The sequence below is a fragment of the Parus major genome, chromosome 1A (genome assembly GCF_001522545.3).
Source record: "Parus major isolate Abel chromosome 1A, Parus_major1.1, whole genome shotgun sequence".
Taxonomy (NCBI): domain Eukaryota; kingdom Metazoa; phylum Chordata; class Aves; order Passeriformes; family Paridae; genus Parus; species Parus major.
In genome coordinates, this window is record NC_031773.1 from 32,394,853 (window position 1) to 32,421,029 (window position 26,177).

Genomic DNA, 26,177 nt, shown 5'->3' on the forward strand with positions numbered 1-26,177 from the left:
CCTCTGCAGCATGACACTCTCAAGCACTCCCAGTATGGTCTGTGCCCTCTAGGTGCTGGGGAGGGGTCTTCATGCTTCCACCCCATCCTTGGACATCATCTCTGCCTCTAACCCTGGGCTGCAGGTGAAATAGCAGCTGGTGCTTGTCTGTGCAACTGCTATCCTTTTCATGACCTGATTAAATACATATATATGCATAAAAATGTAATAAAAAAATTATTAAGTCAAAATTCTGGAATTCCCTAAGATACCTTAAAACTGAACAGAGATGGATATAACTTTCCCCCTGGCATGTTAAATTATCAGTATTTTGACTTCATGGATTTTTCTGATTTATTTTTTGTTTGTTTTGCATGAATATAGCTTCCAGTCTCCTTCTGGAGGACTGTGCATGGTCAGAACACTGGCGCTTGTCATTCTTTCATAGCTGATCAAGTGCATGAAACACCACTGTCAGAAGAGAAAGTGTATTACTTACCCCACTCCATTGAGCAAGGCCCTGCAATTCATCACAAACTGAAAGGAAGTAAAAAGCCCAAAGCACCCGAGGAACACCCACCAGATGTATTTAGCAGTCAATTAAAGAGCCTCACCTTTCCGCAGGACTGTCAGCCTCGATATAGGAAATGAGAGGTGGAGAAGACAAGGTCTCGGTAGCGAACACACTACCCTGGAGCTGTATCCCAAACCCTACTATGGGGTCAGCTGTCAGCACTACTTCTGTGGTTTCTGTGTGCACGACCTGCCCAGCCAAACCAACAGTGCTAGAGGCTAAAGACACTATAAAACAGAGCAGACCAGGAGGAAAGACATTCATATACAGCACAGGTTCCATTGCTTTTTGAGAAAATTGATCTTTACAATAAATCTAGTCAATCAAATGTCTCTTTTAAAGTCAATTTAGGCTAAAGTTTATAAATTATGTATAAACAGTTATGACATATAAGCTAATAGAAAACATCTGGTCGTATGCTGGAATGCAAAAAGATAGTTCTTTTTCTGAGTAAAATAAATGTGTTTGATATCCCCACTCCAAAATCTCAGGACAACCTTGAATTCTGTTTGCATTAGATTTGAGGCATGGGTAAGCAGGGCTTTAACAGGAACTAAGGCAATTGGAGGCACAAGTCCAGCTGTTATTCAGGCAGCTTTTGAACCTCTCACGGCAATCCTTGTTAGCAACAAACCACATGGACCAGGCTTGCTTGCAAGAAGTAAGAATGCCTTCTTGTACATGTTTACTATAAGTCAGCAATTTGTTAGGCTTACTGGGTAATGTAAGGAAGCTGAACAAACCACTCTGTTGTGGCAACCAGCATATCTCAAGGGATTGTGAGAAAAGTTCTGTGGGGTCTCTCAAAGCCACTGGGAGACCTTTAATGAGAATCTCAGGCAGATACTTCTGTTCTCCTGCTTTACTCACACTTTTTCTGAAGGGCTGCAGTACCGAACAAATCAAGACAAAAACAGCACTGAAATTCAGCACAATTACCTATGAAAGGATGAGACTGCACTTTTGCTTCCTTGGTCTCTGTCTAAATGTCTATTGTATTATTATTTGAATTTCTCCAGTGACAAACTAGTGCCTCTCATTATGTCACACACAGAAGGCTGGAGTTTTTGAATTCCTGTTCAGTAATGATAATCCCTCCAATGCCAAGGATTTGGAATGGTTTTGTGTTCTCAGTCTGTGTCATTACCTCTCCACCTCTAATTTCCTTCAAAATCTTTTTCTGCCTGCAGCAGCTGCTAAAAATTAGGTAAAATTTTATGATTTATTTGAGGGATAGTTTACCTGTGCATTTTTATGTCTCTTGGATTCAGGAAAAATTTTTGACATTATAGATAATATTATCACAACTGTACAAAGATGTCAGAGGTTATATAAGTATTTTCTCACACTATGGGACTGCAAGCATCAGACTTGTGCTCTGTATCAGTTAGTATAAGTCTGATTGATATATCACAGTTGGCAATGACAGTTCTTTGCAAAATTTTCACTTGCCAAAAACCTCACAAGTTTCTGTCTCTCGAAAATTGTCTTTTCCAAATTACTGTGACTTCTTCCTCACATCTTGTTTCAAGTTTCCTTTGTAAGAATTGTGCATTATTGCAGATACTCAATAGCTTCCTTCTTACTGTTTCTTTTATCTACATTCAGCAAGATATGCTTATACACAAATGCAAATACTAAAAATCTGTTCTTAGAAACTTCCATCAGCTTTAGGATTTACTGCATGTGAGAAATAGGTTTCTCCAGCCCTTGCTGCTGCAAAGGTTAAAATATAACAAAGCCAAATAAATTAATATAATACCTAAGACACCTTCTAGAAACATCTTAATTTAGGGCATCCAGTCTCAGAAAAGTTCCATTTTCCCTTTCTTAAAGGTCATATAACAAGTACTTGTTAACTTCATCTTTATTTCCCATCACTTATGTCTCTATTCCTCCCATGCAGCAGGTATCTAGCTGACTCTGTAACCTTCTTACTCTTTTTATAACTTCCTATCAAGAACCTAAATGTCTCATAAAATTTATTTCAACTTTTAGGGCAGTAAAATTTTAATTCAAATTGGGAAATTAAGTCACTATCTGTGGGATTTAAAACTCACTCTGATAAACATTTTGATGATGTTAACACTTAAGTATGACAATTAGGAACTCCTTCCACTCCGAAAGAAAATCAAAGAGAAACAGAAACAAAAAAAGAAACCCAGAGATGAAAATATCCTTTCCTAATAATGTAACAATACCTATTTCCTATGACTCCGTAAAATGTCACAGGTACCCAAACCCATGACTTAGAGCATACTGGGGTTTGTAACTCAAGAGTAACTGTAGGAAGAAACAGTGACATTTTTTGGCTCCTGGATGGATTATAATTTTTAGAGGCCAGGGAGCTGTGCTGTTGATTTAAAAAAGGGACATGGATGTGTTTGCAGTTCCAGTGAACACTGGTTGCTGTTGCTAGGAGTACATTCCAGCATACTTGTATAGTTCTCACCTAACTCTTAGCAACATTCCTGGGGGCTGGATTGCTATAAGCTCTGCAGTTATGTAAATAACAATCTTGAATTTGAAGGTTATGTATTTGTTACTTTTGTATCTGCAGTTATATGAGAAGCAGAACAAGACTTGTTTCAAGGTGCATATATGGGTTATTATGCCTCCAGTCTCCCACTCTGGCCCACGAGAAACTGAAAAATGTTTGCAATTCATCCTGAGAGCTGTTGAGAAAAGAGCACCCATGCATGTCTAAACCCCTTTCCAACTTCTACCAGATATGCAACCCTAGTAAAGTAAATTGGCATAAATTATGTCTCACTTCCAACTACTAATAGGGACCTATTACAAAATATTCAGGATTTAAACTTTTATGAAATAATAATCTAAGTGTTTCCACAACAAATCCCACACCTTAAACAAAGAAACAAAAGCAGAGGAAAAATAAAAACTCTAAACATGTGGCATAAATAAAGCTTGTGGCAGCAGGGCATGCCCTCAGTTTTTACTGCCACATATTTAGAATGGTCTGCATAACTAATGCAATGATTGTTAAATCAGGACCATAAAAGTCTTGTAACCCCTCGTGCCATTGCACTTCATCATCATGAATTATGCCATGATCACATGATGTTGTGCAAGTATTCTTAAGTAATTGACAATATAAACTTTATAGCAACCTACATATTTTTGTTCCCAAGTGACATTCTAAAAGATTTATTAAAATTTGTCTAAATCAAACACTCAAATGATCCAATAGCACATCAGTCAATCTACCTGGTTCTCATGAGTGTCCCACAAAGGGAGAGGTTTTCCAAATCTTGCTGATGGATAGTGGAAAGGTACAGGAAATTCTCTACCCTGGTGTGTTGCAGGACATTCAGAGCAGCGTGGGTCTCTTAAGTTGGCTGTTAGTGCTGTCACAAGTATGGGTCTTAGTCTACAAACTGAGTAAGGAACTCTGCACGGGCTAATAAGCAACCTCACAAAAAGAGCAAACGAGTCTGGCTGGCCAGCCAATTCCTCCAAAGCCAGCTCTGGTCCAGGGTAGTTGATGTAGTCACTGGTTGTAATGAGGCACTGAGCACACAGTGACAGAGTGAGTTTCACATATTTTGAAATGTTCTATATCAAGACTTCACAATATGAATATGTAGTAAATGCTGCACAACTAAGCCTTGTCCTAACTTCTCCTATCTAGAGATTTGTTTACTCATAGCAGCTTGTCATCCCCAGGGCCTTCTGACTTGAAGAATCTTTTAGGTGGGCTGCAGTGCTTATGTGACTGTCCCACTTAAATGCCACATCCTTGACTTTCTTTTGAGTCTTTGCAAGATAACATGGACAAAGCTTCCTTGAAGGAAAAATATCTGAAAAATTTACCAACACAAGTTACAGCTGTGTCCAAGATCCATAACAGGATTAGCTCTGAGGATTTCGTCCTTTGTTGAATAGTTTTAACATAGCACAATTGATGAACTATTTTTTGCATTGATTTTACTATTCAAATCAATTACTGCTAATATAACATTACTACTGTTTCTCATGTGCAAAGGAGAACATGTAAGAGCTGGACCTCTCCTGATACCATAGCACGACAGACACAGTATCCCCCTGGGACCCAAAAGAATGCATTAAAAGCTAGCATGTCAACAGATGAGCTGTGAAAAATGGCTGATTGGATTAAAAATAAAAAATGCACTTACAGGCAAATGTTATGAAAAATATGAGCTTTTCAGAAGAAATAAGGAACAAGCAAGCAACAAAAACTGCAAGAAAGCAAAACCTCAGTTCCTCTCTAATGTATTCTCACAATTCTGTAGTGCCTGGCTTTAGAAGCTGCTGGTTTGCCCTGGTTTTAGTATGACCATGGGGAATCTTTAAAACACAGCAGCAGCAGTGCTGTAGCGTGCAGCAGCTCAGTTCTTCCAGAGTGGACTTCTGAGCATTGTTACCTAGAGCAAATAAATGATTTACAGAGCAGCTCTCACCTCCGTGCTCTGGAGGAACTGAGCTGCTGTGGATCACACACAGATGTACAAGCCAAAAGAGAAGTGGCACTCGCATGGAGCCTGGGAAAATGTGCACTGACAGCCACACTCCTGCCAGCACATTGAATGCTTAGCAATATGCAAAGTGGAACAGCCTGAATAGATCTACTCTGGCTTGGGAAATGACTGACTCCTAGGCAATCCATGCTTAGAATCACAGAGAGTGGTCAAATGAGGCTGTTTAGTCTTCACTGTAACTTGTTGCTCTCCCTCACCAAAACAGCTCTACAGGTCATGGAGCAGATGTAAACATTAGAACTACCTAGGAGGTGCTGTGGCAAACTCTGCCTTCCCTAATGTGACAATTGGTTCAGCTTACTAGCAGCCTGTTTTTGACTATTCAGCTATGAATTATATTCCCTAATGGACACTGGAAGAGTTGAAAAAGGAATTTGAAAACCACTTCAGTAACGGTGTAGGAAACTCTTCCAGCACTGTCTGAAGAAAACATTCTTTTATAAATTTCAGATGAGATAGTTATGCTGCATAGCATCTACACATCTCATTTTAGCATTGGACAAATATTTTTACCCTTATGTTTCCCTACATCTACCAGAAACTCTCTCTTTTGTCTAGAATATGTGTATATTAATTAAGGTACTGTGCAACTTTTTTTCTGCATCTTCCCCCTCCTCCACCCATTCATTCACTGCACATTTTTGAGCAAATGCTGTTACCACCTACAGGAGCTTTTGAAGTCCTTCTTTTTCATCCTCCGCCTCATCATTGTCCCCCGTGGGCTGGTGGAGTAGAGGCTGCGAGGTAAGGTCCCCATGTTCAGGGAACTCAGGCTGTATGCACTCATGGAGGTAGGAGAGAAGGATGAAGACACCAGAGCTGCTGTAAGAAATCAAACACTTGGCATACAGCATTCAGTCTTCACAGAAGAGTGTGGCACATGCCTGTAACTCATCAATGAATCAAACATTGTATGTATAGGCTGTGTATGATGCACAGGAATGGTTTGTGCATTTCCAGTAATAAAGACATTAAACCACACAGGTGATCCTAGGAAAAAGTAAAGCCAGCATTTCATGACAACACCTGCTGGAAGCTAACAAAGATAATGTAGACAAAAAGGAATATTCACAGTATACCATTTACTTTATGCAAAGCATTAAAAATCTTTAATTTTTAATTTTTAAAAAAGCATAAAAAAAATTTCAACACATATCCCCAAACTAATGCATATCAATATATCTAGATACACTGACTTTAGAAATGCCTTTTTGTAGTAGGTAATTTCTGACAAAGGTTTGTAAGCAATGTTTTGCATTCAATAATCATGCTTTATATACCCTTCTCCAATCCAATTGTGTACTCATACACAGAAGAGCTGTTTCATTCAGAATTTTCAGGCCTTTTCCTGTCTACAAAGGCTGCTTTTTTAAAGAGAGGAAAAGGTGTAAAATGTCAGAAATAACCTTGGCATGGCTATGAAAAAGCGTAGCATCCGTAAAACTGAAAAGGTTTTAGAGCCTGAAATGGGAAAGTATGAGTGAAAGAGGAAGGGAGGGAGGAGGAGGAGGAAGAAGAAGAAGAAGAAGAGGAGGAGGAGAGTATGTCAGCAGGAAAAGTGTGGAACATTACGAAGGCTTTTTTGAGGAGGCGCTTTCTGGAATTTCAAGGCTGGCATCCTGCAATGGTCAGGGTGGTAGGTGTTATAATGGTGGTAGGTGAGGAGCCTGCTGTGGCTGTTGGCACACGAATCCCAGGTAAGTTGCCTGTTGCTTCTTTCAACCTTCACTGCCCACATGAAGGGATGATGGAAAATCAGAAAACAAAAGGACCAGAGAAGAGGTAAAAGTAACTGAATTGCACAAACAAACAAAACAAAACAAAACAAAACCCAACACAAACAAGAAGTGAAAGAAAATAAATTGAAAATAAAATAAAATAATAAAAAACCTGGTCCTGCCTTTTTGTCAGGGGGTTCTAAAGGAGCAGAAATAATATTTTTTCTCAGAAAAAATGCTTATAATTAATTTTTTTTTTCTTTTTTGTATTTGTTTTAAAAATTATGATTACTGACTCAATTTCTAATCTCCCTCTGGCTTTGGGGCTAGGACTGCAAACTTTCTCAGAAAATACTAAGGTACTACATATGACCACTAACTGAAGGTTAAAAACTCTCTATTTGCACGCATCTCTTTTAAAAAGACCAACCAGATACTTTACATGGCACTGCCTAGAATGGAAATGCTTCCTTGCCATTTCAATTTACTGTACTGACATTTTAATTTTGCCACAATCTATTGCTGGCATTATGCTATTCTGTGCAGTAAATGACTTCCCAATGCCAGCAGCAGGAAAACTGTATCCTGAAACCTGGTTAATAAAGAAAAGAGGTCTTATTGATTAGCTGGATGTGTAATTTTATGTTTTTCCTTCATGTTTTTGGTTGTATTTCTTAAAAACTTTAAGATGATCCTTCACTGGATGAAATGTGAGACCATATTTGATTATTTAATTGTGGGTTCTACATATGTGGAATCTGGGATGTACCGAAAGTGAAGACCCGTATTTACCAAGAGAATGGGAAGCATTTCAGTTGTCACATCTAAAAGGAGGGGGATTGAAGTCTCCCTTGGTTAAATAGAGTACATTCATCATTAAATTCAGCATGTCTGTATCCTTGCTTAACTATAAAAGCACAGTTCAAACTTGGAAGTATTCACTGAATTTTTTGTCTTAAAAGACCAAGGGATTCACCAACAGAATCATGGAATGGTTTGGGTTTGGAGGGACCTTAAAAACCATCTTGTATGAACCCTTCTGCCATGGGAAGAGACACCTTTCATCAGACCAGGTAGTTCAGGGCCCCATCCAACCTGGCCTTCAACACTTGCAGGGATGAGACAGCCACAGCTTCTCTGGGCAACCTGTGCCAGTGCCTCACCACACTCACAGTGAAGAATTTCTTCCTAATATCTAATCCAAACATGTTTCTAAATCTGTTTCTATAAAACTGAGTTTGTTGTCTTTGTTTCCTGAGCTGTATTACCTGCTACACCTATGGCTGCAGACTTGTCTGTCCCCAGGCTGGCCTTTAACAGGAGCCCAAAACCTTGAGCACTTAGGTTGGACCTACACCTTGTGTTTGTAATGAGACAAAAAGAGAGGGGAAAAGGGCAGCCACCACAGCAAGCCCTGGCAGAAGGAAAGCTGTCCTTTGCTTTCACTTCATATTACATGAATACTGATCTGCTAATTGCCTGACTGTACATCACTTTCTGACTCAAAAGTGATGCCTATCTCTACAGGTGGATCTATGGAGTGCACACCAGAGAAGGGATAGGGAAAGGGGAGCACAGGGGCTCAATCAACAGAATTATTTTTTTGCCCCAACATCAGATATCAAAAGTAAGGGGGATTGCAATGTCAGCACCAGGCTGGGTCTGCACCTCTGGGGTTCCTCACCCAGTGGCACCACCACCCTCAGGGACTTTGGAAAATCTCATGTTAGCCAGGAACATCAGAAGCAGCCTGATAGGGCCTTATGTGTCTAAGAGACTTAGCGTGTCTTCTCAGAGGAAACTGTCTCCTCAATTACATGCACAGACAGAGAGATTTCTTAACTTCAACTATGGTGAAAAAATTAAAATCTGATAAGAACAATGTGGCCAGGTGGATTTTCATTATTTTCAAGCTGCTGTGAGCCTTGTTTAATTAAAAAGACTGCTTCCAGCAGGAAATTATCTGGTAGTCCTTGAGACTTTTTCTTAATGCTTAATGTTTTATTTTCATGCCGAGTGTAGAGATAAAAATGTCCTACAAAGTGGGAAAGTACACAAATTCAGTTTGCTCAGCTTGTAGGAGAATAGTCCCAATTCAACAGAAGTTCTGTAAAAGAAAATCCTTTTGTGTGTAACCACAGTAATTTAGTGGTAATTTCAACTATTCCAGTACAGGGTTGTGTAGAGTAAACATAAAACTAATGGGGCAGCAAGAGAAATGAATGTCAGTAGCACAGTATAAAGGAAAAAAAAAAAACCATGAAAAAAATCCTATTATAGAACTCTTTGCTTTATTTTAGGGCTAAAATTTCAGTTTATTTTATATACTGACTTTCCTGCCCGTTTTAAATTCCTAACATATTCCCCCAAGACCAATAACTGAGCTCAGCAGATACAGCCCTAATGACTCAGCTTATTCCAGACATGTCAAGGGAGATTTTCACTCTCTGCAGCCTCTAGATCATACCACACCTGATGAAAGATGTTTCTAAGAGGGCACTTGCTTCTATAAAGCTTGTTATATCTTGAATTGGTCATGATATTGTTGTAGCATCACCTGGTGAGGGGCTGGAAAGGGCTGTAAACATCCTAGTTTTTCTGCCTTACTGAAGAAAGAACTCTATTACCTTAGGGATACTTTCCCCCAAAAGATGCTTTTGTATATCATCTTTTGCAGATCACCTTGATATGATTTTGTAACAGACAGTTCTTAACTCTGGCACAGCAAGAGCATTGCTTTTTCTAAGCATCTACACAGGTTACTAGAACATTAACAGCATCATTCTGTTATAAATGTTGGTTAACATATCAACTGCTTCAAGTAATACAATCATCTACACAAATCACTGGCTCCAGCATTTGTCTTCAAAAAGTCTTTATTAAAATTCTTTAACCATCCAGAAATTAATTGCATGACATCCTTGCTTCAAAAAAAGAAAAAGCAAAAGAAAACAAAACAAAGATTTGTTTGCAATGTAGTGTCATCACTGAGAGGAATCGTAAATTTGGTCTCCACCTCGTTCTGCTTGTGCAGTACCACCCTCTCTGCTCCTTGTAGCTCTAACCAGCTTAAGTAGAAAAGGGGAAGAGCTGAGTAAAGGGAAAACATGTAATTGCAAAGGTTACTTTTTGTTCACCCTGGTCTAGGAGAAACTAATGTCTCCTTTGTCTCTAGTTCAGTATTTCCTACTCTGAGAAAAAGTCCAGAACAACACTTATCAAGGGACAACCTGGATGTTGCATGGATGGCCCAAAGCATTTACCATCACTGACATTTCGAGACCTCAGAAATCTTGTCTTGGTCTAAAAAAGGCAGAAGCACGGTACCACAGGCTCAGAAAAATGTTACCACTGATTTATGCTGCAACACATGTATCTATTCTCTGGGCATCTGATAACCCTTGTTACTGTTTTGATGTCTATCAACGTGTGCTATTTTAGACTGAATTAATGGATTACTGTGAATTAGTCACTTTCTCACTATTAGTTAGAAGACAAGGCAGGCAGCCTCCATCTTCAAAAGATGTTTTATATATATTTGATTTGAGAATGGAAAGCCATTCTATTCAAGCATGTTGGTATGAAATAAGTATTGCAGTGAAAAGGTCTGCAATCTAGGGAACTGTTTCCAAACAGTTTTCATAAGCACTGACAGTGAACCCATGAAGCAATCTCAGAAGCACCTTAAAAGATGACAGCAATAAATAATAATGCCATTAACAAGTGAAAATACAGGAGGGGTTTACGTATTTTAGGGGAGAACAGGTGTTATTAATGAAGTGACCATAACCATCAAGTCAATATGCTGAAAATAAGTTGGCTGTGGTACTACTTCCCCACTCTAAATTTAAGAAACAATGTAGAGATTGATTTACTGATGTAACTCATAGCACCCAGAACAACTGCAACAGCAGAATCAACAGGTGTCTTTATGTACATTTGCAAGTTTTGTCAGCAAAACATCTCCTTCTCTGTCCATAGGAATCTCAGAGGGTTCATTAAGACCGAGAAAACACAGAGCTGCTCAGAAACTGCAGAAGCATAACCTGGGGAGCTGAAACAACATTTACAGACATAACTGCAGCGATAGCTTTGGCCACTCAGCATGGGCGGGCAAAGTAAAAGAAAGAAGGAGAAAGAGGTATTTGGTGTTACAGATCCTCTTACCGTGCTCTGGGCCTTTCAGTGCTAGCCGTGTCTGGTGGTGGGGAAGGATCTCCAGTTTGACATTATCCGCTGCATTAGCCAAAAACTGCGTTGCTTCCGCCAGTGTACAGTACTCCATGCTGGTGCCATCAATGGACAGAATATGGTCTCCTACATGTAATGCACCACATCTATATAGAAGGGGAAAAACTTGGTATGATCAGGTATGCTCTCTGCTTGCACAATGAGTTCTTCTGCCTTCAAACTGGTCATGACAATTATGAACGTGTTCTTTTTTTTCGAGAGACATTTGTGTTTTGTAGGCACTGTCACTGGTCAGACTTTATCTCTATTAGTACAAACCTTAAAAACAATTCAGTTAATACAGTATATGCCAAGACATCACTCACAGAACTGCAATGGGGTAGCTGACTCTAAAAATATGTGTGAATGGCAGCAGGATAAAATGAGGAGAGCTTAAGGAGACTCGAATAACTTGGTCACATATCCCTCACACAAGCACCCAGTTCATCATTTTTTGAGTTATAGTTCAAACATTTATTAGTACAAAAGCTGTAAATGATGATGAAATTATGCAGTAGTCAAACAAATAATGAAACCAGGGCTAGCATGGTGACTCTAGGAGTGGGGTGGGGAGGGGGCTATCTGCTAAATCTCGCTGCACTCGAGACTGGCTACTGGATGAGTTGAGAAATGCAAACACAGCAGTCAGCATCCCGACGTACCAGTCAAGTGGACAGCTCCTTTAATTGGTTACCCCCTGTGAAATGGGAGAAAACAGAGGGAGAAAATTAAAGCATCCTGCACCATTGAACTGGAGAACACCCCTGGATCAATGGCCGTCACTCTCAAAGTTTCTACTGTAGGGAAAAGCCCACAGAGGAGCTGTAGACTCACTGCTACAAGTGGGTGCTACCAAAAGCACCGTTGCCAAAGAGGAGTTACAAGGTAGGGTGACTGGGGACATGCAGGAGGAATTTGCTGCTGAAACGTAATATTTAAAAAAAATTTAGATAGAGACATGAATATAGAAAAATATTGTATATGTATAAACACACACATACGCACACACACACACACACCCCAGCAAAGATCCCACAACTCTGTTCCAGAGGTTCAGACCACTGGGGAAAAATATCTAGCTATAATTTTAATGGTTTAAATGGTATTATTTAAAGGTTTAAATAAAGTGGAAATATTACAGCAAAACAATTTAGAAATACAGAAGCCAGTCTTCCTTATACCTCACTTGTATTCTAAAATATCAGTAAAAGAATCCAGACATAAGGAGTTCCATTTCACTGTGCCACAAGAATGAGCAATATATTCTAAAAGAACACCTCAAGGTTGCAAAGCCTCAAAATTTACTTTCCTGGACAGCTGTTCCATATGGTGGGCTTACTTCAAGAATTCCAGCGGGTTATGGTTTCTTTTTTTAAATACTAATCTCTGCCACAGCATTACATTTAACAGCCAAAGCAGAGCTCTAAACTCCTGTGCTGCACAGTGCAAGCAGCCAGTCACATATTACATGGGGGCTGGCTTATGTCACCAAATACTACATGAATGAGCTAAAGTAGGTGGCTTCCTGGAAGTCTTAGACTGGAACAGCAATCTGACAAAGTGCTAATTTTAAGACATGCAACCTTGACAGGACCTGGTTCAGTCGTTTTTCTCAAAAAAGGGAAGGGTTCCTTTAAAACCAGACCAAACAGAAAAAGAAGCAAAATGGATGCATGGACCTGCAGTGTCAGTCCTCTGTCACACTCACCTGTCTGCAATACTTGCAGATTTGATTTTGTCTATGACAATGACCTGTTTGTTGCAGCACATCGAGGTAGTTAGTGCAACCCCAAGAGCAGCACCAGGAGTTTTGGCAACTTCAACTAGCAGTGGCCCAGAAGCTGTTGCTACTGAATCTGTTGAAATTAGACAACAAAAGATCAGTATTATACCAATGTGGTATTTATGCCATTTTCACGTTTCCCCCACATAAATTCTCCATGGGTATTCTATTTCTCTAACCAGATAATATGCCATTTCAAGAAATACTGGAATAACATAATTTAAGGTGTCAATAATCAGCTCTTGATGTTGAAAATGATAAAAGCAAGAGGGCGTTTGTGAATCTAGGATGTCTGAAAGTTTCAGAGTGTGTCAGAATCAGAGATGGACCAGATGAGGGAAACAGGATGTGTTAGTGAATCATTCTCGAGCAACTGAAGATAAACATGACCTGGAATTTAAACAGACATGCTGGATAAACAGAATTAATTAAAAAAGTAGAAAATTGTCTGAAAAAAAAATGAGTAAATGAATAGGTTAGAGAAGGAAGCTAAATTAATTTTCACAAAGGAAGATGAAGGTCTGTAGACAGCAGCTATAACAATCAAATGAAGAAGATAAAAAAAGGGTCCACAAGAAATCCTTCAGAAAAAGAAAGGACAAAACGGTGAAAATGCAGGAGGCATGACACCTAGAAGTAGCAGACGTTAAAGCAAAATATACGTGAGGAGGTTCAGAAGATTTTTTTAGCATCCTGTCACTGGATAAAATACTGCTTTACAACAGGACATAGATAGCAAATGACCAACACTGAATACAGAAAACTGGGAAGTATGTTGGAGCAACAGTCACGAGCGATGACTGTGGTGAGAAGCTACCCAAGAGGACAAGTGCTAGACACAACAAAGCAAAAAGACAGCAGACTTCTTCCTAAATGCCACAACAAAGCAGGCAGTGATCAGGGTGAAGTATGTTCTGGAGACTGGCTGAGAACTGTTACTAACCAATAGCCATTGATCAATAACTCATCTCAGCGCAGTAAGGGAAGATGTCCTTTAAGTATATAAATAGACTGAGACAAAAAAAGTGCTATCAGAAGTCTTTGGAGGTGCTTACAATCAGAATAAGAAAAAACTGAATAGATGAAGACTTCTGCTGGATTTAAGTTACCAAATGTCCTGCCAGCAAACAGGAGAGATTGGTGTTCACAACATACTGGAACCAACTGTGAGGATACAAAGACAACATTCAATTGTGATGTGTTTCGGAAGACACTAAGATTGAAGTTGTATAAGAACTGCAGCTGGGCTTCCAAGTTCGGGGGAGAGGACAGATTTAAGATATTCCACTCAGTCTTAAATCTAAGAAAGTCAAAAAATGTAATACTGGCACAGAAAAGACAGTGAAACTGTATTAGCATGCAAAACTAACAATCCATATAATGATACAAGAAATTGAATGAGAGAGTGATGAACACTGAGAGAAGTTGCTCTTCCTCATTAGAGCATAATTTAGGTAAACTGCATATTGAAATGGAGTGAAAAAAGGTTGGCTGGAATAACATAAAATACCAGAAAAGTGTCAGTTAATTATCCTAGAACTCCTTTTCCACCCACAACTTGAAATAACTTTTATATTTCTGCTGGTTTTCTTTTTTTTTTTTTTTTCAAGTTCAAAATCTGAGGGTTTGAAGGTACGATTCAGCAATTTTGAAAGTGGTCATTAAATCTGAATGAACAATTTCTGTACACAACTAGGGCAGAATTTTTAAAGGCTCAGCCTTCACAAGCACTACTAAAATAAGCTGCTCCACAATTCCTGAACTGATCTTTAAATTCTGAAACTGAAGAACAGAGTCCACCCAGTAGCACTTCTGCCTGGAGCTTCAAGCACTAAGTAGCTTTAAACTGGATGAACCACCCTCAGCAGCTGCCTGTATTTCTCTTACTAACTAAAGAGGGAGTTTAACACAATGAAATTCCTGTCTTAGGTGACCTGGTTAAAGGTCTAACTAAGGCAGGATACATACAGTGCCTTGAAAACAGCCAAACAAACATGTGCAGCAGAGCAGAATTTAAGTATTCTCTATTCCCATTCCTGCACTGAGAAACAATTATTTTCATCTTGAACATTCCAGTGGTTTCTGGAGCTACACACAAGTTTTACATCTGCAGATATACGGGAAGAAGACTCAAACAATGTTTGTCACCAGCTGACAAAGGTTTTAACTCACATTGACCCAGAAAATGGCAAAACCCAACTTGCACAAGTTCCTTCTGCAATGGTTGCCTTGAGGAGAGGAAACTGAATGCAAATATCTGTTGAGAATGTGTAAATCTTTCAAGATGCTGGTCCTTTTTCTAGTTACTTGGGAAACTGCATAAGCACAAGCAGCTTATGCCTGAGTGTTATTTCCCAGGTGCCTGTTGAAATGAGCTGGGAATGCAAACCAAGGCAGACAGAATGAATAAATAAGATAACTACATTAGAGGAACCAGAAGAGAAGAAATGGAGTGTGTCTAACGTTGGAAAGGAAGCACAAGGAAGAGAAACCAGAAGGCAATAATCAAGTACACACTCTGACAGAGAAGAATTAGTTTTTCATGTTGAAGTAAAGCATGGATATGAAAAATGAATCATACAGGTATAAATTATTCATGTGTGAAGATTTTCAGTCATTAAGATATTTACACCATGACTGAAGCACTTACACAGTATGTTGATTTATCGACTATGTAATTACATAAGATACACTGATGAATATTTGTGTGAAAGACACTCTAGATTTTTGATTTTGTTAATAATTTTTCTCATTTTAGAGTATTGCATCTCAATCACTACAAGAGGCCTGATTAAAACCTCCCAGAGGAAGCAGCATTGCTTTCTGCATGCTAATACATTTCTTCAGCTAGATAGCAGCATACCTTTTTTATTTGACTGCTTTAATCACTGGCAACAAGGGGTTTTATTCCGGATATACTTTTGCTATCTGTAAATATACTATGTTTAGTATAGTATGAATCATATACAATATAGTATTTAGAAGATTTTTGGATAAAATAAGCAGTGCTACCAACTGCATTTGCCTCAAAAAATAATCACAAATCATCTTGAAAATTGAAAAACGTATTTTTAACCTGATAAAGACATCACATTACATGTGTTTCTTTATGTCCCCAAAAACGTATATATCTGTTAATCTTTACTGGTCCTTATGGTATGTGAAATCCAGGTCAACACCAACCTGGTGGGTGGTGGAGGACAAAAACCATTAGGATTCCCACAGTGGGGAAAACAAAAAGCAAGCTGCTTGTATTAGGAAGCAGAGGATCTACATGTGAAGCAGTACCTTTAAATGTCCTAGAAAGGGAAAAGCTTCAGTCATAGCTTGCAATCAATAACGACACTAAATCCACAGGAAACAAAACTTTTTTAGTCCATGATGCTTTTTTTTTTCCTTTCCAAAGCCTTCCTTTAAAACTGGGAAGTACTGCTACTGAGCTTGCTCCTGTAGGAGCACTGAGCTCTGTTGCTATTACCTGTGCTCTGCAGATTTCTCACCTCTCTAACTGCAAGGTATGGGGTGCTCTTTCATTTTTTCCCAAGTCATGGCAACATAAGGTACAAACCATTTTTTTGAGTAGCTTAAAAGAGCTTGACACAGAGGAAGGATGTAAAAATAGATTTTGACTCTAAAAAGCCAGCTGGACCAATTTAAACACACAGCTTCAGGAGACTGCTATTGACCTCTCCTGGATGCTGCTGTATTTTATAGCAGTGATGTGACAAACAAGTGGATATATTACTGTCTCACATTAATTTTCCAAGCTTCTTCCCCTATTAGGTGTTCACAGACTAACAAGTTTTGTACCTTAAAACTGCACATAGCAGGTTCCTGTAGCCTTCTCTGTTGTGATTCTCTGACTGAAAGTAGTCAGAAAAATCTGGCAAGGTGCTGGTTCAGACCAGAAAAAATGCATAGGTCCTCAAACCTTGTGGTTCTTGCAGTGTAAAGTTTTAACACTTTTGTAGCAGTGCCTTCAGAGATCTAAATGTGTCTCACTTATGTTAAAAACAGAAGACAGTATTTCACATAAACAGTTTTTTGGTCAAAGAAGTGTGCTCACAACTATTTCTGTTCCCTTCATACAAAATCTTTGCAGCCTACAGATAGCAAGTAGGGCTGGACAGATGGATTTGCTGATTTTAGAGGTCTTTTCCAACCATAATAATTCTATGATTTTAAGAAAAGCAATCTCTCCCTCAGGTAGGAGCTCCCCTTCCTCCATTCAGTTCTTGTCAGTACAACTGAAACTTTATTTTCTTTCTCCTTTTCTGTACCCTTAATTTTTATACCCAGTGCTGGCTTGTGTCACAGAAACATATCTTAGTGAAGTTAAGGAAGATTGTTAAGAACTGGAAAAAATCTTGAAATCTTTGACACTCTTGCCTTTAAGTGCAGAAAGTTGGAACATTTACAGAAAGTCATGATTGAAGAAATCAGTTTCAATCCCCCATCATTCCCAAATGCCTTAGACTATATTATTGCTTTCCTCTGCTCTCTCTGTTCTTTTTTCAATTCACAAAAATCAATGATCTTTTTCCAGTACCCGCTCAGCAATCATATATGTGACAGCTCTGATGTATAAGGGACAATCACTGACTGCTCCCCAAAGAACCTGTTGAGTAAACTCATACAATGACACTCACAAATTCTTAAATGCAGAAATGCACAAGCCATTCTTTGAACTTGCTTTCTTTAACAAAACCCAACAGAATGGAGGGGAAGTATGTGTGTGCATTTGTGTACACAATCCAGTGTGAGTTCCAGAAAGTGTCCAATACAGAACACTCCATTGCAGTCAGTACTTACTACAGAAAGGTTGAGACATCCCAGCAAGCCACTGTCAGCACTCAGCACACAAGCAGAAGGTACTTAAAAGTAGCAGTGATGAGTTTGATGTGAAAGGCACAGAATAAGCAGCCAAATCTGTGCCTTTATTTAGCATCTCAGTTGAGAATAACATACAATGTTGGTTACCCAGAGAAGCTGCAGAACAGTTTGAAGAAATCCAAGTGCTTGACTTTTTCCCTTCTTACATGAAAAAAACTAAGTAGGAGAAGCTCTTTGGTTCATATGTATCGATTCAGGAGGTTGCCCAGCGAAATTGTGAACGCTGCATCCTTGGCACTGTTCAAAGCCAGTTTGGATGGGATCTAGAGGAAGGTGCCCCTGACCATGGCACAGGGGGTGGAACTGAATGATCTTTAAGGTCCTTTCCAATCCAAATCATTCCATGATTGATGGAATAATCAATGGTGAGGAAAGCACAGCAGGTGTGGTTGTGCCAGTCCATTCAGAATCAGCATGCTAGGGATGAACCTTCCTGTTTACTGTGTTAAAAAACAAAGGCTGAAATGTTAAAGCTTTTTGCTTTTTGTAGCAGAAATGGATCAAAATACCACAGGCTTACTGCCATGAGTTTTGAGTATTTCCCACTGCATAGGGAAGCTAGATTGCTGAAATGCAAAAATCAAAGCCAATACATATCTTAAAGGGCACTTGAAACCCACTGCTAGTTGTACAAACTTGAGACCAGACAACCAACCCAAAGAAATGGCAGGACTTCTAACAGGCTTGATGGATTTAATTTCTAGGATGTGTGGTTTTAGCAGTGACACTTTCCATCCAGACCATTTTGCAAGGTCCTTTACAGTACTGCTCAGCTTACAGCACAGCAACATAAAAGAACTCTGGGACTCTGTGTGCATTTACATCCACTCTTCTTCATTCACCCACAGACTATTCATAACTGTCAGACAGTATCTTAAACTACACTTCATGAATCTTGTCATTCTCTGTGTGGTTTTTGTACTCTTAAGGACTATTTATTTTATGTGAATACCAGCCCAAATCCCCCATTTTTTGGTGTCCATTAACACATTTTTTCCCTAAGACTGATGCACTTAAAGCTGTCCCAGCTCCTCACAGTCTGGTGCAAGACTGCATTCCTAGCTGTGATAGTGAGATTCCCAGTCCTCTGTCATGCTGTGGCTCCTCTATTTCTCTTCTCATGTTTTCCTGAGACTGCCACAGAGATAGGCAGTCAACTCACCTGTCTATCTTTTCCATGATCTCTTGCAAAACAGAAACACAACCAGAAATGTGTGTGAAAGACAAAAATCTGCTGCAAGTAGGGAAGCTTTTCTCTACTTTTTTCCTTCCTTTCTGCTTCTTCAATTCACTTACACCTTTCTTTTTTTTTTTCTCCAGGTTTCACTAACTCACAGAAAAAAAGAGTTGAAAAACCCCACTTTTGCCCCTGTTCTTCATCTACAACATAAAACACTTAGGCTATTTTGATAACATTTTAAATTTCATTTGTAGGGGCATTTTAATTTACTCTTTTTTTTTTTTTTTAGCAATTGGATGACTAGCCAAGTCTCCTACTCAGTGATGGTTATTTAAATACTGTTTTTTTTGGCTGAAGGTGGGAGCATGGGAGGTCACTTATTTATGTAACACCCTTTCCTTGTACTGCAAAGATTATTTGATCTCTGTTTCACAAAGAAAGGACATAATTACGTATTTTTAAAGATGATCTAATCAAGAAATTGAGATGGGGATCATGGGTCAATGGCTTCAAGAGGGAATGTAGCAGCAAGGAAGAGAGGCAGGAATAAGACTTCTGCAGTGTTTAAAGGGCATACGAACAACATTCAAGATGCCCTACAGCTGGGTAGCACCATTATTACTCATTCAGAGTAATATTATTTGATTCCTCATACATTTGTGACTAAAGGTCATAAAGGAGCCACACACAGAGCATGATTCACAGTACTGGCTTTGGTATCCTGTTCTACTAATATTGCATAATGTTTGCACCCTGGCTTTTTTCATGCTTCATTTAGCAGAGTAACCTTTTACTCATCTGAGATCTTAGGGGCAAAATAAAATCAAAGAAAAGCTCAGGAAGCTGTGAACCTGTTGGAGCAGGTCCAGTGGAACACCTCTCCTGTGGGGATGGGCTCAGAGAGCTGGGGCTGCTCAGCCTGGGGAAGAGAAGGCTCTGGGAAGACTTTCAGAAAGGCACTGCTGCCTTTCAGTACATGAAGGAAGCTTATAAAAAAGATGGAGAGTGATAGGGTGGACATGGGTGGACAGTGATAGGACAAGGCAGACCAATTCTAAACTGAAAGAGGGGAGGTTTAGTTTAGCTCTTTGGAGGAAACTCTTTACCAGAAGGTGGTAAAGCACAGGTACAGGTTGCCTGGAGAAGCTGTGGATGCCCCATTGCTGGGGGTGTTCAAGGCCAGGTTTGACTGGGCCCTAGGCAACACAGTCTAGTGGGTGGCCCATGGAAAAGGGGTTGGAACTAGATGATATTTAAGGTCTCTTCCAACCCAAACTATTCTATGATTCTATAAAATAGAGTAAGTTGACAATGTATTACACATAATATTTGTGGAGAAAGGATAGCAGTTTTTAATAATAGAACCACTATTTAAAAATTAAATATTGTTCTTGTTTGAAGTGTCAGTGTTGGTCTCCAAGGCCCAGCTTACAATCTATCATAAAATATGTGTGGTCCCTGTAGTCTCTTGATTTTGGGGTATTGTGTGCTTCAGGCAGGCTGTAGAATAAGCAGAAGCTGTTCTAATTTCACCTGGCTGAACTAGAATTAGAGGGGAAAAAACCAGTACAAAATATAGATAAATAAAACAGTGTAGTTTCCTTTATTGAAAGTAACAGGACAACACTGGAGCTCCTGGTCTACTGAGAGAAAGATCACAGAGTTCTCAGGCAAAAACCCATAAAATTGCTGCTAGAGGAAAAAAAAAATCACCAATGGAATTTTATACCCTCTCACTTTTAGAATAATCAAATTTCAAAAATGATAAATAGGAATAATTCCAAGAGGATGCCAGCAGACTGAGTGATAGCAAAATCAGAGAGACCTCTCAACCTCAGAATGGAAAACAGAGACATTATTCTCTAAACAAATGTGCCACCTATTATCCCCTCTATACACAAGCAATTTAATATTCTTGTCAGCTGACTGGCACAGTCTTTTCATTTTCCTCTTGTTGCCTAATTCCTGCAGCTCATCTATATGCCTCTAATTTAGCCAAGTTCTTCAAATCAAAAGCTTAGGAGCTGCTTTTACCTAATTTCACAATTTGCAACCTTAACCCCACCATCCTTCTCAGCTAAGAAATGTCACTAACTAGTTGAAGAACCATCTCTGCCTTCAAAATGCTCCCATTGTGTGGATGTGGATAAATTCAAAATCAGCTTGGGACTGTCTCAGATTTTCTCTTATGTTCAGATCATAAAATCCTGCCTAAAGAACCTCAGCTCAAAAGACATTCCCCCCATTCTCAGGATGCTGCTTCCTCCTATTAACTGTCTCAAGCTCACACCTTTCACTTTTACTAGGCCTCTTCCCTGCTCAAAAGCTGCATAAAACCCCAATCTCTTAATTTATCTCTATTTTTTCTTTCCATGTGCCTTGTTAATCTAAAACATGATCTGTCTATTGCCCAATTTACAACACAAAAGCAACTTGGTAGATGATGCCTGTACAGAAAATCCTGGATCTGCCTCTTTGAGGATAGTCTGAGTGCATTTTAAGCCTAGTCCCTGCAACTTTCTGCCTTTGTTACCTTGAGAAAGAAAACCACATAGAAAATTCAGGTGGCACTTAAAGAACTATTAAAAACCCAAATCTCTATCCCTGATGGCAGCACATGGTTTCAGAACTTGGGAGTCTTTAAATACACCTTTATGGTTAGTTTGGCAACCTGTGCCTCAAATACCACCTTTCCACTGAAGGATGGCTCCTGAAAACTGCCCTGAAACACTATATAGCATTAGATTGACTGTAAAATGTTTGCAGAAGTCAGCAGCAATGGAATTCTGCCTGCATTTAATTCCAGGAATGGGACTTAAAAATAACTATTTTTGAAAACCATCTTCCAAAATGAGACAGACCCCCAAACAGTGTAAATAATATGCCCTCTGCTGAGGCCCTGCAAAACAAAACACTAATTTTTTTATTGCACAAAGCAAGGATGAAATCAAAGAACCACTGAATCAAAGAATGGTTTGGGTTGGGAGGAACCTTAAATACAATTTAGTCCCAACCTCCTGCCATGAGCAGGGACACTCTCCACTAGACCAGGTTGCTGAAAACCCAGTCCAACCTGGTCTTGTACACTTCCAATGATGGGACATCCAAAACTTCTCTGGGCCTGATGGACAGATGCATTATGTCCAAAAGAAATTCCCATACTTATTTTCTCCTCCAAGCAGGACAGAAAATAAAACACACAAGAACTTTCATACCTTCAAAACTCTCCATCTCTTGCATGCTTTTGTGTCTGACTAGTCACAACATATAGAACAAATAAGGGCAACACAATCTGCACCTCAGCCTGCAAACTAAGACACAGCTGGTGTGTTGAATTTTACATCAGCCAACCTCAAAAGCATATCTGTAAGTACACACTACAAATAATATAAAGAGCTGCAGTACCCATCAATTATGCCTATTTGACACAATGCCCCTAAGTTCCAGCTAACTGGAACAGTAATAATTAGAATGGGATTGGATTATCTTCTAAAGCCTGCAGAGCACAAAGCTCCCTCCTCACTGCTGCCACTTCATAGATGGGAACAAGCCCTGCAAACACCCAAGCACCCAAACTGTGCACTGAGCTGACAGTGCCCATCTGTCCAAGTCTCCACCAGGACAGGACATCTCAGATAATGCCAAAAGCTTCAGAGCAAAGCTGTGCCATGGATAGTTTGGACACCTGGATAAGAGAACAGTTAAGGCAAGTATGGATGAGTCAGTGCTGTGTTAGTGAGATACCTCAGCTGCTGAGATATCCCCGTCTCTCTGCCACAGCGGTGCGAGCTGAAGCCCTGGAAGCAGCAGAGCCACCTAAGCAAGATGCTGAGCCTGTGACAGCCACTTCTGCTTGTCAACAGGATGACAAGTAGAGCCCTATTCCCATACAGGTGCTTGGTGTACATGAGCTGTACAATTGGACCTTGCCCAGGGCTCCTCTGTATTACAAATTCATGGTTACTTATTATTCACATGTGCTAGTGACCTCTGCAGACAAGATAACTGCAGTCTCTAGCTTGGAAAGCTGACCTTGGCTGTGCTTCTGCTAACATTGACATCAACTAACTTGGTTTGGTTGAACATGCAGTTCAGACTAGTCTAAAACACTTCTCTGCAAAGCCTATCAGGTAACTATGAACCAGAAGAAAAGAAAAATTAAACTGTGCATTACTGTTTTACAGTAATTTACAGTAATTTAATTTTTACATTAACAGATAATATGAATTTCTAATCCTACAAATGTACTATTGGTACAACTTTTTTTGTCTGAAACTTTGGTCTCTTCCATAATCTGTGCTCTAGCACAGATGCCTTTAAAATAAATGATGTATTGGCACAACCACATTATAAAATGCTACCATGCAGAACGTCAAGGCTGAGATCTGACCTGGAGGTTTGTGCACTGAGGACCAGAGTGAGAGGTTTTTTCTGCCCTCAGGGGTCGCATAAACTTTGGTAAAATGAGTCAGAAAACAAGTTTATTAACTGCCCTCTCTTTCTGCTTTGGTACTGCCTCAGCAGATCAGCAAAAACATTTCAAAGAAATAGAGAAAGTAGTTTAGGTAAATTGCCCTTAAATCCAACCCATGGTTCTAAACATGAACTCTTTCATCCCTCATTGAAAAATAATCTAGGATTGTCTATATATTTTGACCTTTTCCCCTTTCCTTCTTCTTCTTGTTCCAAAGAATACATGAACAGTACTATTGGGAGTATTCACACATTTAAAGTAAAAGAAAGCTTCTATATCCCCTTTTCTCTGCAGCATACATTTCCAGCAAAACCAATTCCCCACATTTCTGCTCCCAAAATCCCAGCTAAGCAATAACCTCTAGAAACTCAAGTGGCCCATAACTGTTATAGCCATAGCAATGAGAAGGGCACTCTTATCATCTGCTACCTCAGCAGACAGCCTGCCAGCTTGCTGCCAGGGTCACCTTTGGCAAGGTTCCCATGTGGCTCCTCCTTTGCTGCAAGACAAGACATTTATCTCCTGCCAGAGCAGTTCCTGCTGCCAGGCTCAGAGGGGCTCCAGGTCCTCCCATGCCCCTGTCTGGTGACTTTTATCTTTTTGAAGATATTCCATTGCTCATATTTATAATTAAGCGATTACCGAATTTAAAATTGTAAAGGAGAAACTGTGAAAAGCCTTTTTTATCCGTGTTTCTTTTCAGTCTGTTTCTTTGATTTTGGTCGTTCTTTTTCTTTTACCAGTGAAATCCACCCAAATTTACCTACGTTTTTTGCAAAGACCTTGAAAAATTAGAGGTCACCGTGTTCAGAAGAAGGCTATTCTGAGCAACACTGCTGAGCTGACCATAACAGAAAAACTGTGCTTATGCAAGGTGTAAAAAATCCAAATGTGAAGTTGACTAAAATCTGCAGAACATTATTATAAATCATCATAAAAATACATGTACACCAATAAAGATCAGAAGTATCTGTTTACAAACAGAATGACAGTAAAAGGAAAATATTACAATCACCATGTGGGCACAAAGCACTTCACACCTAATGATCCCCAGAATGAATATTGCCTGGATGTACTTATTTTTACCTCCCCTCTTTAATTAAATAAGCACATATACTTCCTTCTTCAAGAGCCTCATGTGGAAGGTAGACAGTGAATATTTAATGAGTAGGAACACTTTTCCCTTTTTTTCCAGGCTCATTCCTTAATTACTAAACAGTATTCTCCATCTTCTCTGAGCATATGTGGTGGGGGAGAGCTATTGTATGCTGCAGCCTCTGAGTATTCCCTACAACACACATTTATTAATGATTTTCTCTAATAACTACAGTTTAGAGTGAAAGCATGGTGTTTTTCCCACTGCAGAGATAAACAACCAAGGATTAAAGAAATGAAGGTTGAAAACATCCATTTGTCTGGACAGGACATTTTAGGATGCTTGTGTTGGGGTTCACTCCACCAAAATGCAGACCTCTGTAGGACAGACCTGAAGCAGCTACACCTGAGCCTAAGCTCTCTCTACCCAAGAAAACTGGAATTTGACAAATGTGTTCACCTGCCCCAGTTTAGGTATCTGCATCAAGATGAGATCAGCTTTTTTTAGAACATTTCTCTCACATGATTGTTTTTCAGATCATTTAGTACTGTGCAGCAGGTGACTGGAAGGTAAAATGTATGCAATCATTCCAATTAAAATTTGTAATGTACCATATGCACCAAGGCATCTGAGTAAGGCTGCATGGGCATCTTAAATTCTTTCATTTCTAATCCCTGAAGAGCTGAACTGAAAGGAACTTTGCAAAGACAAGAAAAAACTTCCCCCATATACACAAAAAAATCTTTGGTTTATCTTTAAAATCTTGGGTTTAACTGTGAGTAAGTTTGTGAAAGTAGCAAAAAGCCATTCCTCCAGCAAGGGAGATCTTAAAGAACCACAGAAAGGACACATGCATTCCCATCTGCTTTCCCTTGCAGCTGATTTCTGGTTTAAACCTAGCAGCTGGTGCTTCTCCCCATTCCATATCCAACTAGAGAATGACAGGATGTACTGAGAAGACCAGCAGCATCAATACCTTGCCATGATTTATAAAATCAAATGCTGACATTTTAAATCTGGCCTGTTATGTGAAAGCCAAAAAACAAAATAAAATTAAATGCATGGTGGCTGATCATCCAAGAGTTTCTCTGGCATGTTCAAAGGTAGAGACTTTTGCTGTGATCTAGATCCAAAGTGAGATGACCTCTAAAACTTAGCACAGTACTGGCTATTTCATGTGTGTACACCCTGTTGCCATGCTAATGCTAGAGTACCAGAACAGAAATATCTTAGCAAAGGGGTGAAGAGAAAATGGGCCTAGCATGTTCTTTTTTCATTTGTAGAAAGGAGAGGACTGAGTGGTAACTGAGTGTAATTGAACATTCTAAAGATCACAATTTTGAAGTAATCTGCATCAGTCAAGTATTTGCAATACAAATCTTTTCTACACTTCAGATTTGAGTTGGCTGTAGAATCCCTAACCTTATGTTGGCAAGAAAATAAAACATTGATTTAGTGGTGTAAACAGTGCTTAAATTAGAAAACTTTTATGCTGGCAGAAGACATATTTGTTGGTATAAACCAGATGTCCATTTGGAGGGAACTGAGGAGGGGGACAAAGAAACACAGGTCTGTTGTTTATTCACCTTTAAGCAAAGCCCTTGAAACATAGGACATGAGTTTTTGGGGGTTTTTTTTGACTTTGGGTCCTCTTTTAAATCCCAGCTGAAATCACAAAGATTCTTAAAGAAAGTCTTCTGAATAAATCAAACATTCACTCATTGTACAGA

The 26,177-nt window shown here is 39.3% G+C and overlaps 1 protein-coding gene across 12 annotated transcripts in view; it reads right to left on the bottom strand.

Moving 5' to 3' along the window:
- GRIP1 (glutamate receptor interacting protein 1) overlaps positions 1–26,177 on the bottom strand; it is a 310,822-nt gene that overhangs the window by 35,018 nt on the left and 249,627 nt on the right. For 5 of the 12 annotated variants that reach the window (XM_033514241.1, XM_033514244.1, XM_015627683.3 and 2 more), the window contains exons 8-11: positions 12,730–12,877; positions 10,959–11,128; positions 5,740–5,895; positions 594–780 (exon numbers count right to left, since the gene is read on the bottom strand). In XM_033514241.1, coding sequence (XP_033370132.1) covers positions 594–780; positions 5,740–5,895; positions 10,959–11,128; positions 12,730–12,877 — 661 coding nt within the window. Of the gene's footprint in view, positions 1–593; positions 781–5,739; positions 5,896–6,645; positions 6,802–10,958; positions 11,129–12,729; positions 12,878–26,177 lie in introns of all 12 variants that reach the window. The other 7 variants (XM_033514247.1, XM_033514243.1, XM_033514246.1 and 4 more) reach the window with 4 other exon arrangements.